Below are 20,316 nucleotides of genomic sequence, written 5' to 3' on the forward strand. Positions count from 1 at the left end.
AAGTGAAAACCTAATCCTGACCATTCATTATGGCCCTAACCATAACCTTAACCCAAAACCTAATCTTAACCTTAAACCAAAACCTAATCCTAATACTGCCCTCTTAATCCAGTTCCAGACTGGTGTCAGCAGCAGGTCTATAACAGCTGGTTGAGGATGTTGAGATACTACGATCAGTGATCTCTCAGGTAAACCTTTTCAGAACCTGGACTCTCTGAAACACTGAATTCAGCAGATTATAAACTATTTTTAATAATAAAGTAAATTAAAGTCTTGATAATATACTGAATGTATTTACTATGAATAAATGTATTCACAGCTGATCATTGATTTAATTCATTGACTAAATTCTATAGATCTGTCTGCAACCAAACAGTTTTTTTAACTGAACTGTATAAGAACATACCAATCATCACTCATATCAAGTAACAATAGCAATTGTGTTAATAATATACTTATTGAGCCTGTCTTGCTATTCCATTACATGTACTATTCCAAGATTTTACCAATATGATTACGAAGCACTATAGCTTTCTTTTTTATTAAAAATAGAGCCCACAGGCTTTTACATGTGTGTATGCATACTTCCTTCCAGACAAGTGTAAGTAAAACATAAGCTTTGTAAGAAACATGATGCTCTAAATAATTTAACAAAAAAAGTAATCAAGTGCATACTTGTCTCAATATTTGCTATATCATTTGCTCTTAAATGTAACCCCCCCCCCCCCCCCCCGAAAGTCATAGGAAATAACATGTTTTCAAATCTTTGCTAGGTAGCACAGTCTATGCTTTTGACATATTCAGTTTCCTAAAATGCAAATGTCATACAAAACCAAAAGAAGTCAGAATATTGACCAGAGGGGGTCTTTAATGAGCAGTTTCTACAGTGTGTTACCAAGTGCTTGAAAACCTTGAGGCAGAGTGATTCACCACATCTTTTCCCAGTATAATTAAACTGCCAAATCTGCAATATGGCATGTTTCACATTAGCTGCCAAATATGAGGTCTGTTGATGTGCATTAGAAAGCAGTGGAGCGTCTCTCATATTGTGTGTGACCTTTCGATGAGAGGTCCGGGATGAGGATCAGAGGCGATCCAAATCCTCCAACTCGAGCTCATACTGGCTCATTTCAGTGATTCTTATACTGTGCATTTCTACTCCATTTTCTTGGTTGTGCAGAGGTAAAGTTTAGTGAATTTGCTCTTCTTGTGCTTGATAGCAGGGTTTTATTAGGTGAGTTACACCAAGTTACACCATGAACGCTTGCTGAATTAATTGTACTAATGTTATTGAATCTGGTTATATATATATATTAGTTATATCTAATATATAGCCAAAGACAAAATACATTGATTTTGAACAGAGCACATTTAGGGTTTGCAGTACATTGTTTTGCACAGATTTGGTATCATATAAATATTTACTAAGGTTGGGTGAAGCCTACCCACTGTACAACATCTGTTCAGCGGGATCTAAGAAGCAACACATCATACATTTAAGTAACTGCAGAGCACTTTATAGCAGTTGCACAGGCAAGTGATAAATATGTGTGTCTACAGACTGGAGCAAGGCAAACTGGGGCCTGCTTTCACCTTTCGAATTATATCCATGTTATTGTACGAGATCCAAGTATCGCGTAATGAAATACAATCAACATACAGCTCTTCATTGTGCGGTGTGCTTTTATTGTACCTAACATTTTTTAAACCATATTGCCAGATATACCAGATATACCAACACGATTGTTGAGTGTGAAAAGAGTGTAAACTCAATGCACCAGAATATTAGAAGCACTGAGTTGAACTAAACAAGTGGGAGAAAACACACACCACCTTTGAAACCAAGTTTGTTTTTTTGTTTGTTTTTTTTAAGGACAATTTTGCTTTAGCAAAGCAGTCTAATCTATGACTTTCTTTCACAAAGAGGTACATGTATGACAAAAAAACAAACTGGCTGCACTTAATGAAATTTCATTGTTTTATTGCAATAAAAAGGGCTTCTTTCTGTTCCTGGTGAAAACAGAGCCTTTAATAAATTCAAGGACAGCACAGCTCATGTAGGACTTCTTTCTCCTCTCTTCTCCTCCCTCCCTGCTCCCCTGCCTATGTCTTTTTTTCTCTCTATTTGGAGGGCTGTGGCTGCAGGCCTGCATTAAGGAGTGCACTGGGGCTGTGTGACCTCTTCACTCTCATGAGCTCAAACAGATTGTTTGCTGTCAGACCACAGCTCCAGGAAGGCTACTTTGAGAAGAAGATGGCGGTTGAGTCCCTCAGCAGGGCCGGCGAAGGCAGAGTGAATCCTCAAGCTGCATTGCACAGCAGATGTGATATTAACCTTTTCACAAACCAGTGGCAAGCACATACACATCCTGGCTCTCTTCCTCATTGCACAAAATTTCTTCCATTTATTTTTACCCCTTTCAGAGGAAAAAAGAAAGGCCAGCAACAAGAGAATAGAGAGAATTTAGCTCCCAGACAATGAGATTGGGCAACACTAAGGTTCTAGATATTTACTGGCAGTGTTGGGTAGTAACTGAATACACATAAAATTTACATAAAAGAAAGGCAGCAATCAGATTCATAATAAAATTGGGTGATTACTAGACGGAATCCCTTTAAATCCACTCTTGCACAACAAAGATGTTTTTTTGCTAAAAATGCAGTGGCATTCATGCCCATCTCTTATTTATTATTTTTTAATCCAAAAGTAACAGATTGCAGTACTTTATTATAATTAAAGGACAGACCGTTACCATGTAATCAGTCATTTGGAATTAGGCTTGGCCAGTATTACCGGTAACACCACACCACGTATCTTTTGACATTTGGGAGCACAGTGGGTGCTCACTGATCGGCGATGTCATGCTCTGAAAGCGGGGGACAAAACAAGCCCACAACCGCTGCTAGTTTAGCGATGCTGAGTTTGACTGAAAGACAGACCTGGATAAACCAGTCTACCCAATGTGCCAGAAAATCTAAAATATTCTAAAATAAGTCTAAAATATTCCTGAGGCCATTCACTTTCATTCACTCTTTATAGTCTCGGATAAGGGACTGCAGTCGAGCTAGTTATGCAAAGGCTAGATTAGAGAGCGAGCTACAGATTTAAAACCAAGGGAAAGGAAACTTTAAAGTCAGCTTTGTCATTAACGAGTGATTATCGTCTTTACGTTTTTAAATGGGCTTTCAGTCAGCCAGAATTTGTTCTGTGGTGAGCAGACTGTTATCTTGCTAAAAAAAAAAAGCTAATACTAACCAACTTCTCTTTGAGCAGTTTAACATTTAATTATTTAATTATTTATTGATATATATATATATTTTTTAAACTGCGCATTGTTCACTTTTTTTTTTAAATACGTTTTAAAATAAGGCAGGATAAGTACCAGAAATTGTGTTATTTTGAGATGGTATAGCGATATGAAAAAAAAGTGTATACTGCCCAACCCTAACTGAAATACATTTTTAAAATAACCCTAACAAATCTGTTTGTCAGCATCAGTAAAAGTACTTATTAAATTAACTTTCCTGCTTTATAACAAACACACAGCTGTATCATGAAAAAACAGCACTTCTGTGAACTAATGTGTTTATGTTCTTCTGCCATTCTTCACAGAGACCATTAAATTAGCATTCACCATCTGCTCACCTTAATTCTGCTATAAAGGCTGAATCGGTAAACTTGTTGGCCTGTAGCCTTATCCTTTATTAGGGTAAAATATCACAGAACTAGAAACTAGTAAAAACACATGCAAACAAAAGAAAACAAAAAAAAAATGTTATTTATTTAGTGGATAATTAAATGTCATATCGTTAAAACATGTTTAACTAAAACTGTCCGTTAACAGAATTATTAGGCCCTTGAAATCAGTATCTGACTAATTGTTTTACATTAGCCAGTTTTAAATGTGCAAGTTAATGCTACAAACCAGAGGTTATTACAAAAAGATTATAGTTTTTCATATTAAATATTATAGTTTCTCCCATACAAAGTCAACTTTTTTAAATTGGTTAAAATTTAGACCACATAACACTACATTAAATACACGCTGGGCATAAAATTTATCTGCTCACTAGTGGGGTTGAGAATAGAGATGCTTAAAGTGCAACAGAAAGTGTCAATGAGATAAGCCGTTTTTAATCAGTAGATGACTAGCATCTCTATCCTTCTGGACGCCATTGTCCATGATTCCATGCATTTGTCCATCCTTCCTAATGATCCAGGATTACTTGAAATGATATGCGTGTGCGAAGATTCATCCATCATGCTGATATGCAAACAAAGGCAATATATTAATCCAAGCTCATTGTGACACATAATTACCTTTTCAAAGGGGTCTCTAAGATCAATAAAGCTTTTAGCCCAGAGAGGCCTTTGTATCCTTTTCAAAGTGAGAAAGCCTCCCTAAGATTATAAAGCAATTGTTCCAGGTAGGATGAATGGCTGCAAGCTCTGACTAGAGGAGTGGGGATTGATTAATCCATTAAGAAAGCATAATTCAGCTGTTGCTTTACAGCATGTTCTGCAGTATTTATCTATTTATCAGCAAGCATGATTATACACTTACGCAAAGCCAGCTCGGCCACATCAGAGGAACCCCAGCAAACGGTCCGGCAAATAATCTGTGAATTATTATCGGAATTTCCTGTGGAGTGTTTTCATTTGAAAATGCCACCGTGTTCCAGCAACCATTATATAAATCACTTCCCATTTTTCCCTCAGAGATTGGCCATAAAGTAGACCAGGCACAGAGTCATGTTTCAGCTGCTGTTTCCAAAATGACAAAGTGTCACCACAAATAAAATAAAAAAAAAGTAAAGAAAAAGGAAACCACACAGACACACACAATACTAATCAAACCATAAATACTGGATAGTTTTTTTTCTAGTGACCCTTTCATCTGGACAGCTGGCTCAATATCGCTACACAGAAATGGTGTAGAAAGAAACAAGACGACACTGCAAAAACTGTAAAGGGTTTGTATTTCTCCCTCTGCTATAGTACACTCACAGCTCATAAAGCCTGTCTGTGTTTCATTTACATTTTTTCAGGGAAATTTTGTATTGCACATTATTCATGCTTTTCTAGCTGCACAGCCGCTTGCAAAAGTCAATAGAGGAAAGATTCTCAACTCAGCACCTCTGGAAATTATCTGCAGTTGGATATCTACCACAGCTGACTCTTATCTGAGGCAAAAACATGTACAATAGTTAATATGGAAGCAATCACAGACGCTCCAGAGCAGACATATAAAACATACAAAATAAAGCCGGACGCTTTTGCAGTGATGCCGCAAACAAACAAACAAACAAACAAACAAACAAACAAAAAACCTAGTGTTGTTTTCTTTATATAAACAGAATTAAGTTCTGCACCCGCTTAGCCACAGGATGTTTACCAATCAGCAGGGTGAAGCAGCAGCGGAGCAGGCAGGAAGATAATGCACTTTAAAAGCTTCGCCATCCGCTGCTGACGACCTCACTGCTTCTACTTCACGTCTGCCCTCTCCGATTTTTACAGTTATCACTGAAAACATAGGCTTTATGTGGGCGATTACTTTAAAAAGTAAAGGTTTCTTCTACATGCAAATGGAAGAAATGAGTTTCACTGTTTCTGTTAACAGAATGAGGGTTGACTTAATTTCTGCACTAGAAACCTGATAAATGTTTGTTTCTTTAACATTTTTATGTTAGTACTGTAAAGAAGCAAACACAGAAATTTGTATGACAATTCTGCAAACATAAAAATCAGGTTTCCAAAATGTGTCAAGAGAAAAGGATTTTTTCTCTAACACTGAACGACAAAGACACACAAGTATCAAACCTCTAAATGTGCAGTTGTGGTTTATGGAGGAGTTATTGTTTTATGTGTACTTGAGGAATAATCAGAAGACATTTTAGAAGCTTATCAGCAAAATCTCCAAAGAAATTAATTCTGAAATTATGTTAGTTATTTATAGCTCAGGACATTAAAGTGAATGAACATCCACTGACTGACTGGAACTGAAAGAAGGGGAAAAACTTCTTTGCACCTTGAAACCATGTGGAATCGTGTAGTGCTTCAGTGATGTTGAAATATTTAAGTGGTAGTTATTGCCAGACTTCCAGAGATAATCACTCACGCCTAATGGTCACTGAAGTGAATTCAAAATGAGAGTGAATATGTAATGACCAAGGCACAACCTGACAGCTGCCTGCGATAACTGACACGAACATGCATGGGACATAATAAGTGTCTTATTTTTGTCTGGTACATATAATGGTAATGTGTGTTTTACAGCAGTCTGTATGATCACAGACACTTCTTCAGGTCCCAAGAACTGCCAGCAATCTAAGCAAGCATGCCCCATAGCTGATGCACTTCTCTTTTACGAGAGGATAAAAAACATCCAGCCTGGTGGAATATGCAAGGGTTACACAATGTTTTTTAAGGGTTACTTAAAAAATACATATATATATATATATATATATATATATTATACCTTCTGGATCTTTAGAAATAGCCCAGAATGAAAAGATTTTATTGCATCGAAGGAAAAACTACTATATTACACTTGATGGCAGTTCCAACACTCACTATACCATGAAGAGCATAGAGAAGATCACAATTGCCCAGGAAAGGTGCCAGTAACTCATTCCATACATTCACTTTGGCTTTCTCTAAAGCCAGTCACCAGTCCATGCAGAGTGTTAAAATGCTACTGGATAAAAATGAAATATATCTTGTCAGGCCACATCACACCAGTGGCATGTGTACATGAATTAAAGCCTGTCAATGAAGGAACAGAAAGGGAAAAAATTCTTGCTGACCCACTTGCATCTTGATCTCCAGTCTCTATGAGTAGTGAAAGGAAAAAATAAGTTAAAGCAGTCTCACGTGAAGAGTAATCTGAGGAAAGAGAAAGAGGAGGAAGAAGAAAAGAGTGACGGGGAGGAAGGGAGGAGAGCGCGTGCCAGCCGGAGGGACCGTGCGTGCGTGTGTCTGCCAGCGTCTTCACTCCAGTGCATCGGTAACTTGTTCCATATTCATTCCCCACTGTGATTGCACTGCTGCTCGAGCTGCATGCTGAGAGAGCTAATTAGCACAGCCCACCTCAGTGTGCCCATCCCTGCAATATTCCTGTTATAAAACCCCACAGCCAAGCTCCACACACACATACACACTCACACACTACCAACCACAAACACACTGCACCCCTCAGACACACACTGTGCTCGCACGCACAAACACACACTGTACAGTTGCTCACTCTTTCATTAGATGGGGATCAATCATCTGCTCACTTTGGGTAATCACAATTTAATTTCATGCATTTCAAATTTTAATTTGTTTATTGTTATACCCCAAACTGTCATTATCGCATGCTAAGGCGCTTCTGTTCAGAGTTGTTTTCATCTGCTATGTAAGATCAACACTATGCCAGCAGACGAGAAAGACAGGGCACCAAAATCTGACTGTAATCACTGAATCCAGACACCTTCTTTCATGCCAAGGAACTGCCACCTAAACATAGAGTGTCTTATCTAAAATGAGAAGCTTCATTCCTTCCTCTTTCCATTAGACTACATTGCATAGTTAGCAGCATGGGAGACATCTGCATATGTCAGTTGGTAATTTTGCAACAAGTCAGTTTTACTGGTGCTCTAGGTGAAGAATTCTGCCTTAATGTGCTGATGATGCGCGCTGAATGAGGAAATCTCCAGCCTATCTACTCTAGTAGTAGAAAAGTAGTTTAAAACTGACATTTATTGAATATAGTTGAGTACAATTGAGACACCTGCCTGTGTACATTGTGCAACCCTGGTGATTAGTCAGTCATTACGTTTATCTGACAGTACTTGCTTGTTAGCACAGAGAGGTGAACATCACTGACATCAAAGCTCAACATGTTGCAGGGCAGACAGCTATGCTGCTGCTGATCCAGCAGAGAACAAAAGAGCAAGAGGACAGATCTCATCTAAAAACCTCACCGTCTTTTCATAATGTTTAGAACTAAACTCCATAAAGAGAGAGTGTGGAGATAAATGCAATAAATGCCCCTGTTCTGTTCCCGACACATCCTCCTCAACTCCGCACAGAAAGGCAGAGATTTCTATCAAATTAGTTGAGCACATTCTCAGCACAATCCATATCAGTCATGTCAGCCTCACCAGTAATCTTGTTAGGAATTGAATGATCTAATTTGCCTTAAGTTATGATGTTCCACTAATTTTCCAGTCGAGGCACTTTGATTTCGTCCCCCCAGGCGCAGATCCCCTCCTTGCTCGTCGCAGCTGTGCTTCGCACGGAGCTGCTCTTCTTTCCCCAATGAGCTCTGACTGAGATTGTTGCACCAAAAGTGCCACCAACGAAGCACACATGGCAATTCCCATGCACACAGGCAACCTTTCCTTGGCAGGACTAAAGCCAGCAACTTAACCTTAGATCCCTGCTGTATAGCAGGCTAACTGTCTCATTCATGTATCGCCAACACCCACTGTCCATTTGGTTCTCAGCAGAACAGTGAATCAAGCAGCTCCTAACTTTATTGCACTAATGCTATGACACTCCTGTTGAATGCTGGAAAAAGGGTTTAGTACTGACACAGGGATTTCCTTACTGATTCTTTGCAAGTCCAATATTTCACAAGAACCTCTTTATGCGGATATCATCAAGCAAACGTGTGAAATTGGCTTTCTGCATTGTGTTACCATATAAACATATGTACATCTTCGGGGATTGTGCTCAATTTGAAAATACTAAAATTGCTTTCAAATTAGATTGCGGAGGAGGATGGAAGGAAGAAAAAAAGCTTAATATACTTCAAGTAATTTTATCTCATTTTGTATTGGTGGAGGAACGCAGAAGCTTCACGCAGAATAACAAACTGTCTCCACAGAGATATCTGAAATATAGCTATAAATCCTCCAAAACAATTAGCTAATAAGAGACATAAGTGGCTATGGGAGGAAGCAAATCTCATACCATCTAAAGGACTGTCATTTCTGATTTCTCAATTAAACGTTATTTTCTGTTTTTCTTTTTTTTTTCTTATGGACTTCCTATTTTCAGCCACTGATTTTATGATTCTTCGAGGTTTTGATTTTTGCATTAACAGTCTAAGAGGCCATGTCAGGCACACTCCCACTCAAGCAGGCAGACAGTGATGAGCAGCAGAAAAAACGCATCATGGTCAGCCATGGCAGAGAAAAGTAGAGCCTAGAGAAGTCCAGTAGTCAGTTGGCTAATCTCAAAGTTGATAGGCTTATTATGAAGATCATTTGCTTACTGCAAATGACAAGTGAAAACCATAGAGCCGCAGGCTACACCCCTGGCAGTGGGCACTACTGGGGTGTAGAAAGAAGTTGATCAGTTCACGAGCGCACCTTCCACACCATCCGTGAGATAGTTTACTGTGGCCAAGAGAATACATCACAGGGTATGAAGCTGTGGTGTAACATCATGCAACATGCCAGAAACTTTACAGTTGAGAAACCTATTCATATTATTCCAATTCCATCCATCCGTTATTCTGATGTACTAAGCAAAGCATCTTTAATTTCGGGGCTTTAGGGCCACTGTCTAGCACAGTTTGGATTTTCTTTACACAGGAGTTGAACCAGGTGTGCCTGAGCTGGAAAAATCTTCAAGCTGTAGTAGCTAACGCTGTGGGGAAAATGGCTAGCAATATGAGGAGTATGACTGATATCAGTCTTGTTGCCTTTACTTCTTCCCCACAGTTACACAGGCTCTCAAATTAGACCTGCTAAACTTCATCCATAATTAAAATATGTCTAGCCTTTATAATAAAAATGCAATAGCTCAGTTAATAAAATGAAACACAAGAGCAGAAGAGACAACAACTTCTTAGGGCAATGCTCTATGTTCCTTTTGGGCCATGCTGAAGAGGATGAATCATGTATAAGCGAAGTACCCAAAGGACGAAGGTGAAATCCAGATTTAATGAACATTATCTGTAAATTAAAGCTTTTTTCATGCTTCTGGCTTTGAACAGGGCCTGGCTAAGAAGTAAGTCTTTCCCAACATGGCTGTTTTCATTTTATTTGAAGTTGCTGTAATCTTTGTGTGCATTCCTCTGAGTCTACCTTCCTGAAAGATGTCAAATCTCCTCCACAGAAGTTACTTTGACAAGGAGGCACAAATTCACAGTACAGGGCTAAAGTTCCTCTCTACACTTTCTATTTCTCTCCTTTTTTTCTATCACTTTTTCTCCCTCCCACCTTCTCCAAGATTAAAGTTAACCAAAGCTTTAAAGAAGCTTCAATGCCCTTTGTTGTCCCTGGGAGATGATGACCAGAGAAGAACATTGCAGAATTTTCATAAATGAAAAACAGTCTTTCAGTCAAGAGCAGTGTGAAAAGTGGGCCTGTCAAGATCAAGAGGTGAATCGTGCTCCGCTTGACGCAACATCTTCACATGATGTGTAAACAGATGGAAGCACTAGCGCCAAGACCAATCTTGTGAAAACAAACACATGCAATTACACACAGTGGTTAGAACAATGACCAAGGTTATTATAATTCAACAGGTTCTACAACCTCCCACAGCACAATCTTGCAAAAAAAAAAAAAAAAAAAAAAAGAAAAGAAAAGAAAAGAAAAAAAAAGGCCAGTGCTCTTAGCATCGACTCTGCATTCAAGGACACTATATGCACAAATCGGGCCTCAACTCTGCCTCTGCATGAACAAACTATTGCTCCTATATCACATATAATAAGCAAAAAGGTAAACACATACTGAACACATTGCACTGCAAAAGCCTGCAATGGAAGTCAACTTTAAAGACAAGGTAGCTTTCATGTCAGGTTAAAATTGACTTCTTATAATCGATAAAATAAAACATCTTCTTTACTTGACTATGGGCATATATCCTGTATTTTGTTACAGTGTATGATAACCATATGCTGGAGTGTACACACAATATAACATTTATTGTATACATATACATATCTATTATAACATATATAAAAACAATAAGTTAATTAACAAACAGTGTATCCCTCCATACTTAACAGTACCTGTACATTGCCCCCATAATCCTAAAGCAATTGTTCCATGACAAATATGATCACTGATCACTCTCTGAACAGACATTAGGCCAACTAAGGCGGTCACTATTGATTATTATTATTATTATTATTATTATAACTATTAAATGTAATATTTTACTTTGATGGTAAATGAAGTAAATCAATAAGACTAAACAGACTTTACCAGATAGAAATATACTTCACTAAACAACAACAATGTATAACCTGCCACAGATTCCAAAATCATTTATAAATCATTAGTTTGTATGAAAACAGCATACAGTTATTTTATGAACATGTTTTATGTCCATGGATCAAATAAAGTTTGGGCATCCTTGGATAAATTACACATTTTTTATTTATTTTATGAGTAGTAAACACAGGCTCTGTGGCTAATACACATAAACACAGTATCATTTTAGTAAATACTAATGCAGTTACCTTGTATTTCATAGCATCTTCAGAACATTGGCAAGCTATGAAATACCATATCCTTACATGATGCAGAAAAAGGACATGCTTTTATTACCTCAAGGCTAGAATATTGCAATGCACTATTGTCAGCCCGATCCAGCAGGAACCTCAGTAAACTTCAACTCGTTAAAAATGCTGCAGTCAGGGTCCTTACTTTCTATTAGCGCTGAACTGACTTCCAGTTAAATTCTGTATTGATTATAGAAGTCTTCTATTGACATATAAAGCCCTACACAGCCTCACGCCTGAGTACCCGTGAGATCTCATTTCCTATTACGAACTATCACGATTGCTTAGATCACAGGGTGCTGGCTTGTTACTATTTTCCAGAATAAAGAAGTGTTCAGCAGGCAGAAGAGCCTTTTCTTGTAAAGCGCCCTAACTCTGAAATAATCTTCCAGATAATGTTTGTGACTCAAGACATAGAAAGGCCCGTCTCCCTCCACCCATCCTCACCCTCTTCTATAGGGGGACCATAGAGAGCATAATAAGCAGCTGCATCACTGCCTGGTTTGGGACCTGCACAGCCTCTGACCGCAAGACCCTCCAACGCATTGTGAGGACAGCTGAGAGGATCATCAGAGTCTCTCTCCCCTCCGTTATGGACATTTACACTGCCCGCTGCATCCGCAAAGCAACCAGCATTGTGGATGACTCCACCCACCCTTCACACAGACTGTTCTCCCTCCTGCCATCAGGAAGAAGGTACCGCAGCATCCGGTCCAACACGACCAGACTCTGCAATAGCTTCTTCCCCCAAGCCATCAGACTTCTAAACTCAACTCAACTTCTGACCTGATGTCTTTTCTGCAACATGCACACTCTCTCTCTCTCTCTCCAACCATTTACCCCAGATAAAATGGGAAGCTTTTTTTTTTTTTTTTTGCACAAAGCATTTGCACTAATAACTTTACTACCTCACTGGACTCAATATTTATTACACACAGCAGAATTTGCACCTTACCGGCAATTATTTATTATTCTCTGTCTGTACTGTGTTGTGTTGTCTGTCCGCACTTGTTTGTGTTGCACTTGTGTTTTGTATGCACTGTCTATGTTGCACCATGGTCCTGTTTACGTTGTTTCGTTTCACTGTGTACCCTGTATGTAGTTGAAATGACAATAAAACCCACTTGACTTGACTTGACATAATCTCAATCTTGAAGTCTAGGCTGAGTTTTGCTTTTGGTAATTCACATTTCCCTTCAGATAAAGGTTGCAGATCTAGTGGTTCACATAGGGAATTGTGGTAAACTGAGATGCTTGTGCTGTCACTTCACCGCTTGATCACTGAGGTTTGTGGATGGTGGAGTGAATGAATGCCAGTGTTTCAGGGTGCTACTTCTGGCTCTCCCCTTTTAATTAAGCTGTTATAGTCAGACATGTCAGAGTCTGAAAATGTTCACATTCTCCATACTCCATGAATTCAAACTAATTCTAAAATCTCTAACTCTGCTCTGAGTTAATGACAGATGGAATGTTAACCGCTGGGCTCACCTGCTACCCAAATCAGAGGCATGATGCAAACAGATTATACAGTGGGGAAAAGTATTTAGTCAGTCATCAATTGTGCAAGTTCTCCCACTTAAAAAGATGAGAGAGGCCTGTAATTGACATCATAGGTAGACCTCAACTATGAGAGATAAAATGAGAAAAAAAAATCAGAAAATCACATTGTCTAATTTTTTAAAAATTTATTTGCAAATAATGGTGGAAAATAAGTATTTGGTCAATAACAAAAGTTCATCTCAATACTTGTTATATATCCTTTGTTGGCAATGACAGAGGTCAAACGTTTTCTGTAAGTCTTCACAAGGTTGGCACACACCATTGCTGGTATGTTGGCCCATTCCTCCATGCAGATCTCCTCTAGAGCAGTGATGTTTTGGGGCTGTCGGCAGGCAACACGGACTTCCAACTCCCTCCAAAGGTTTTCTATGGGGTTGAGATCTGGAGACTGGCTAGGCCACTCCAGGACCTTGAAATGCTTCTTACGAAGCCACTCCTTTGTTGCCCTGGCAGTGTGCTTGGGATCATTGTCATGCTGAAAGACCCAGCCACGTTTCATCTTCAATGCCCTTGCTGATGGAAGGAGGTTTGCACTCAAAATCTCACAATACATGGCCCCGTTCATTCTTTCATGTACACGGACCGTCCTAGTCCCTTTGCAGAGAAACAGCCCCAAATCATGATGTTGCCACCCCCATGCTTCACAGTTGGTATGGTGTTCTTTGGATGCAACTCAGCATTCACTCTCTTCCAAACACAACGAATTGTGTTTGTACCAAACAGTTCTACTTTGGTTTCATCTGACCATAAGACATTCTCCAAATACTCTTCCGGAACATCCAAATGCTCTCTAGCAAACTTCAGACGCGCCCGGATATGTACTGGCTTAAGCAGGGGAACACGTCTGGCACTGCAAGATCGGAGTCCCTGGCGGAGTAGTGTGTTACTGACTTTGTAACGTTGGTTGGTGTGGTTCTGGGATTTTTGCTCACCGTTCTTGTGGTCATTTTGACCCCACGGGCTGAGATCTTGCGTGGAGCCCCTGATCGAGGGAGATTAGCAGTGGTCTTGTAGGTCTCCCATTTTCTGAATTTAAAGGGGTAAGGGGGGTAAAGGTGCACGTATTTGTCACTGTACACTGTACAGCGAAATGTGTCCTCCGCATTTAACCCATCTGGTAGTGAACACACACTCACACACACACATGTGTTAGGGGCAGTGAGTACACACACACACCCAGAGCGGTGGGCAGCCAACTCCAGCGCCCGGGGAGCAGAGAGGGTAAAGGGCCTTGCTCAAGGGCCCAACAGTGGCAGCTTGCCGAGCCCGGGAATCGAACCCACAACCCTGTTTTGCTCCCACAGTAGATTTCTTCACACCAAGCTGCTTGCCTATTGCAGATTCAGTCTTCCCAGCCTGGTGCAGGTCTACAATTTTGTTTCTGGTGTCCTTCGACAGCTCTTAGGTCTTCACCATAGTGGAGTTTGGAGTGTGACTGTTTGAGGTTCTGGGCAGATGTCTTTTATACTGTTGAGGAGTTCAAACAGGTGCCATTAATACTAATAATAATAATGAGTGGAGGACAGAGAAGCCTCTTAAAGAAGAAGTTACAGGTCTGTGACAGCCAGAAATCTTTCTTGTTTGTAGGTGACCAAATACTTATTTTCCACCATTATTTGCAAATAAATTCTTTAAAAATCAGACAATGTGATTTTCAGAATTTTTTTCTCATTTTGTCTCTCATAGTTGAGGTCTACCTATGATGTCAATTACAGGCCTCTCATTTTTTTTTACGTAGGAGAACTTGCACAATTGGTGACTGACTAAATACTTTTTTCCCCACTGTATGTTCACCTGCTCCAGAGGGTCATATTCTAATGGCAATACTTCTCTACAGGGGATAGACAAGTTTTGTGTGTGCATTTGCACATCTGTGTCAGCAACGGGTGCAACCTCAAGTTGCTGAAAGTAAATGTTCATTAGAAGGGGTGTCCACAAACATCTGGACAGATAGTGTATTGCACATCCTACGTTTGATTGGGGTCTCATCTCTCCTATGTATTATCATCAAGCCAGTTGCTACTAATCATAGTAATCAAGAAGTTAATCGATTTTTCATGTATTTATTTATTTCCCTGTAGCAATCACATTTAATTGAATAATAGTGACAGGCCTATATATATATATATATATAAAAAAAAATGCTGGGATATTATATACCCCCACCACTCCAAAAACAAGAACATAAAGAAGATATCCATCTGGGGGAAAAAAAAGAAAAAGGTCATATACAGAACACAACATTAGTAATGTCTATTTGATTGGGCCAAATAGACTCTGTAGCCCTCTGAGGGCCACAGTCTGGCCACTGAGCTGTGACTAGCGAGACGCTGGGTCAACCCTCGGCCGGCCCTCCCTGATGAGCTCATTAGCTGAGACCCGCCACTCAGGAGTCCATTTACTTGATTGACCCGGGTAAGAATGTGGGCATTTTCCTTTCTCTAACAATAATGACCCAATCAACCCCTTGGGGATGAATGGGCTCTTCTGTAAGCACTCCACAAGAATTTAACCAATTTTGGGCTGGACAAATCTCAATGTAATTCTGCACTTTCATACATGCATGTCTCTAAAAGAATCAGGGGGAAAAAAGCATGCTCAGGCCAAAGGTTTGCTTTGCATTAGAGCACTGCTTTGAGGTCTTGAACACCTACAACCAGTGTGGAGTGGCTTATGGGGTACATGAAAATGGCTGGCCTGCTGGCACATAAGCGCAGTCACAAGGGAAGGGAGTGCTGAAGTGCAGCAGTGAGAATGAGGGACTGCTTTTAGACAGAGAGGTCAGAGAAAACACACACAAGCAATGTGTGGAAGCGGCCACAGCAGTCTCTTGGCTCGCCTTCCCACTCGGAATGGCTTGCCAGGGCAGGGTCATGAGGCAAAGGGTGAAACTTCTTTTGAGCTATAACAGCATGGAAAAGAATCAGTGAAGAGGCAAGAAAAAGAAAAAATAAAGGGGAAAAATGCTGCCTGCCTGCAAAGTCTGCCATTTGAATAGCACACTGTAAACCGTACATTATACGATCTTAGGACTATTCAGGAATCTTATAAAACAAAATACATATGCATCAGTACTGTACTTCAGCACACAGTATAGACATGTATTCTAATATTCTGGTGCTGAAGTAAAATTGAAATTTTTGCCCCTATATAATCTCTATCTCTAACTCTATTCATCTATCTAATGTATAATTTATTTATCCCAGTCCAGTGTGATTAGTATGCAGTCTCGGAACAGACAGAGAGACATTCACAACATGCATGAATTAATAAAACTTCACAGTCCTGGATGTTTTACTGAGACATTTTAAAAACATCATTGATTAAACATCACGCCACAAAATAGATAGATTTAGAAATCTCAGATTTCTAAATTACTTTCCAAGTCACACAGTAACTGGTGATGTAAGCAATGTAATAACCCTCAGAACAGGTTCATCAGCACCTAAATAAATAAATGAAAAGTGCAAAAATGGAAATGGGAACAAAAGACGAAGCAAGAAAAGAGTAGACCTGACTACACCACAACTGGCTCTAGTTTAAACCCCTGCAGCTAAAACACCTGTCTCCCAGTGGCAGGTAGGACACCTCTGAGCAGATGACGAGGCCAACAGAAAAATCTAACCAAGAATGGCAGTGCTGCTCTAGCTGCCAGAGACGACAAACATGATTGGGGTTTCTGGCGTTTGCAGCAGCACCAAATGGAATCATGCAAATCGCCCTATAAAAGATACATCCAAGTGTCCATCTTCCACAGACATGACAAAACTGGCACTTTATTTTAGAAAAAAGAAAAAGGGGGAATAAACCGCTCAACCATGCATGCCACAAATGCAAAGGTACCAGAACTGCACATAAAGATCAAAAGTTTGATTCCCCATTCAGACGGGAACACTACCATCCACTTTGTATGGTATGTTGACAGTGACTTTCAAGTATGATTTACTGTCAAACATTTCATATTTCATGTTCACATTTCATATAACCGATCCTTTATGATCTGAACAAACTAGCATATGTTATCAGTTGCTGCAATCATACACAAGTAGGTGTTAGTTATCAGCCATCATTATCATACAAGAAATTCCAAGTTGGTGCACTTCTACTGCCTTCTTGTTTTTGGACAATTAGAACAAATCATGCTAAAAATGCATAAATGCTTTTATATCAAAAGGAACTTTGGTTATATCTAGTATATATTTGGAGAGCGAATGATAATATTGCTAGTGACATGCCACTGCTGTTTCAGAGGTAATGCTCTCACACCATTAGGAAGAGATATAAAGTAATACTCCAACATATGATCACCACACACTGTTTCAAAAGACCAGATCATCACCAGACTAAACATCACTTTCAGACTGTTTGAAAAAAAGTCTTTTTTTAGGACAAGTCTTCAGAATGCCTCTTTGCAGCTGCAAACATTTTAATTCATTTTAATTAATTTTAATTTTAATTAAACATTTTATTGGGGCGAATATTGACTCTCTTTATTGACTTGTGTTTAGTAATGTCTAAACTTAGAGGTATCTTTAAATTATTAGTCTATTTAAACTATCTGAGGTTTTTCTTGGGTAAATAGCAAAGCACTTTTGTAAGTCGCTCTGGATAAGGGCGTCTGCTAAATGCCTTAAATGTAAATTCAGCTTTGGGCTCATGAGTGTGGAGCGTGCAAGAGCTAGCTTGTAGTACGGTACCTTGCAGAGGAAGCTGATGTTGAAGCCAAAGGTCTGAGCATTTCTGGAGCCGGAGTTCATGTAGTTCCCCACCAGCAGTATCATCTCCAGGAGCTTACTGAAACCCTCACTCTTCTTGACCTCTTCGCACGCGAAAGTGACATTCATGATGTCCGGTCGGATGTTGTTCACCTGTTCCTCAAACGTCATCTTAAATAGGATTCCATTTAGACGAGGGCGCAACAGCTTCACGGAGCTCATCTACAAAAGGCAAAAAATGTCAGTTCAAGGCTACTACATATCACACACCCTTTCCTAACACATGTGTCCACACAGTTTCTCAGTACATGTTCATCAATTTAAATGACGGATAAAGACAACTTTAGCATGGTCTACAATTAAAAAAGTAAACACACCAATTGAACCTGTATGATCAAATTTAATATACCTCTGGCAACAAGATGGGAGGCAACAACAACAAAAAAAAGTTCCAACTAATTGGGCACTTCACCTGCAATTACAGTTATCTGTGCGATTAAGCACCATCAGACAGCAGACACCACTGGATATGAGATGGATTTGTGTGAAAGTAATATAAGACCAATCAATATTTTTTATTCCAGGTCTGTGAGGCGAGAAAAATGAAATGTCGTTTGAGTAAACAGAAAGGGTGTGTGTGTGGGCCGGGGGGGTGGGGGGGGGGGGGGGTGTGTCACAATATGAATGAGAAAAGAAGAAGGAGGAGGAAGCAGGAGCAAAAAAAGCAAAGGAAGAAGTAAGAAAAAATAGAAGAACAGAAGGAAAAAAAAGAAGATCAGGAGAGGAACGTAGACGAAGAGAGAAAAAGAAGAGGAGGAGAGAAAGAGATAAGGAGGAGGAAAAAGAGGTAGAAGAAGATGATGAGAAGGAGGTAGACGAAGAGGAAGAAAAAGAAGAGGAGGAGAAGGAATAAGAAGAAAAAAGAAAAGGAGAGAGTAGACGTACAAAGAGGAGGAGTAAGAAGAAGAGGAGAAGAGGAGGAGGAGGAAGAAAAGGAGCACAAGGAGGAAAAAGAAGCAGAGGAAAGAGGAGCAAAAAGAAAACGAGGAGGAAGAAGAAGGAAGAAGAAAAAGAAAAACAGAATAAAGAGGAAGGAGGAGCAAGAAGAAAAAGAAGAAGGAGGTAGAAGAAGTGAAAAAGAAGAGGAAGAGGGGGAGAAGGAAGAAAAAGAAAAAAGAGGACAGAGAAGGAGGAAGAAGAGGAGGAGGAAAAAGAAGGAAGAAGACAAAGAGTAAGAAGTCGAGGAGGAAGAAGAAGTGGGGGAAGAAGAGGAGGAAGAGGAGAAGGAGGAAAAAGAAGAAGCAGAGGAAGGAGGAGCAAATAGAAGAAACAGAGGAGGAATGAGGAGGAAGAAAAAAGAACAGAATGAAGAAAGAGAAGAGGAGGAGGACGAAGAAGAGGAAGGAGGAGCAAAAAGAAGAAGCTAAGAAGAAGAAGAGGAGGAGAAGGTGGAAGAGCAAAATGAGGAAGAAGAAAAGGAAGAAGAGGAGAAGGAGAGAGGAGGAGGAGGAGGAAGAAAATGAAGAAGAGGAGGAGGAGAGAGGAGGAGGAGGAGGAAGAAAATGAAGAAGAGGAGGAGGAGGAGGAGGAGAAAGAGGAAAAGAAACAACTAAAGAAAAATACAACAGCAATGAGTTGAATGCTGCAACAGCCGCATGCAGAACAGGTCGACCTAAGACACTTGCGCTCCAGATCTTCGCATAATCTAACGCTTGCAGGCAGCTCCGAGACGCAGCCGGGATGTTTCATTACTTCCCACATTTATTCATCTTTATGTGCAAGCTGTCTATCAAAACCCAAAGTCATCTGCTCCTCCTCCTCTCGCTCACTCACACACACACACACACACACACACACACACACAAAACTCCTCATCCTCACCCTACCGCTCTTGATTTGATTTTTTCCCCGTATATTAAAAAAAAAAAAAGGAAATCACAATAAAGGAGTCGGTGCGAGCTGGTGACAGCTCTACCGGGAAGAAAGCTGAAAGTGACTTATTTCCCCAAGGAGCTTTGTGAGGTGGTGTTGATGAGGTGCCTCCTCAGCTTCTTATATTGCTCGCTTTGCTTCATTATGGCCTCAGAAGACACAGGTAGTGAATGGTGTAAGGCACAACTGAAGCTTAAGTTATCTTGAAATTTAGAGCACATCACATGGACAGCGTAGACCACACCAACAGCGTGTGTTTAGCGTAAAAGTAGAAAGTAAAGGGCATGCAGCAGAATAACATGGATATAAATATTCTAAGGCCAAAAAAATATGCAGGTTGCTTTGCACTGTACCAATAAATACAGTGAGCAGAAGTAACAATGGAGCACGCAAGTGCCGCCTAAAGTGACTCTGCCACTTTAAAAACTTGGAGACTTAATCATACTCTGTATTAAAATCAAGCCCTGCCTTGCTCTTTATTATTCATCAAAATCACAGCTTCTGTCAGTCACAACCAGGCTACCAGATTTGACTTGTCATAAAAAATGCCCTTTATATTCTTGGCCTTTTAATTATACATTACTGCGTCTCTTTATATA

The 20,316-nt window shown here is 39.8% G+C and overlaps 1 protein-coding gene across 8 annotated transcripts in view; it reads right to left on the reverse strand.

Moving 5' to 3' along the window:
* The window catches only part of diaph2 (diaphanous-related formin 2), a 395,960-nt gene that overhangs the window by 161,438 nt on the left and 214,206 nt on the right, over nt 1-20,316 (reverse strand). For all 8 annotated transcript variants that reach the window (XM_072664160.1, XM_072664155.1, XM_072664157.1 and 5 more), the window contains one exon: nt 17,768-18,007. In XM_072664160.1, the coding sequence (XP_072520261.1) occupies nt 17,768-18,007 (240 nt within the window). The remainder of the gene's footprint in view (nt 1-17,767; nt 18,008-20,316) is intronic.

The sequence above is a fragment of the Salminus brasiliensis genome, chromosome 19 (assembly GCF_030463535.1).
Source record: "Salminus brasiliensis chromosome 19, fSalBra1.hap2, whole genome shotgun sequence".
NCBI lineage: Eukaryota > Metazoa > Chordata > Actinopteri > Characiformes > Bryconidae > Salminus > Salminus brasiliensis.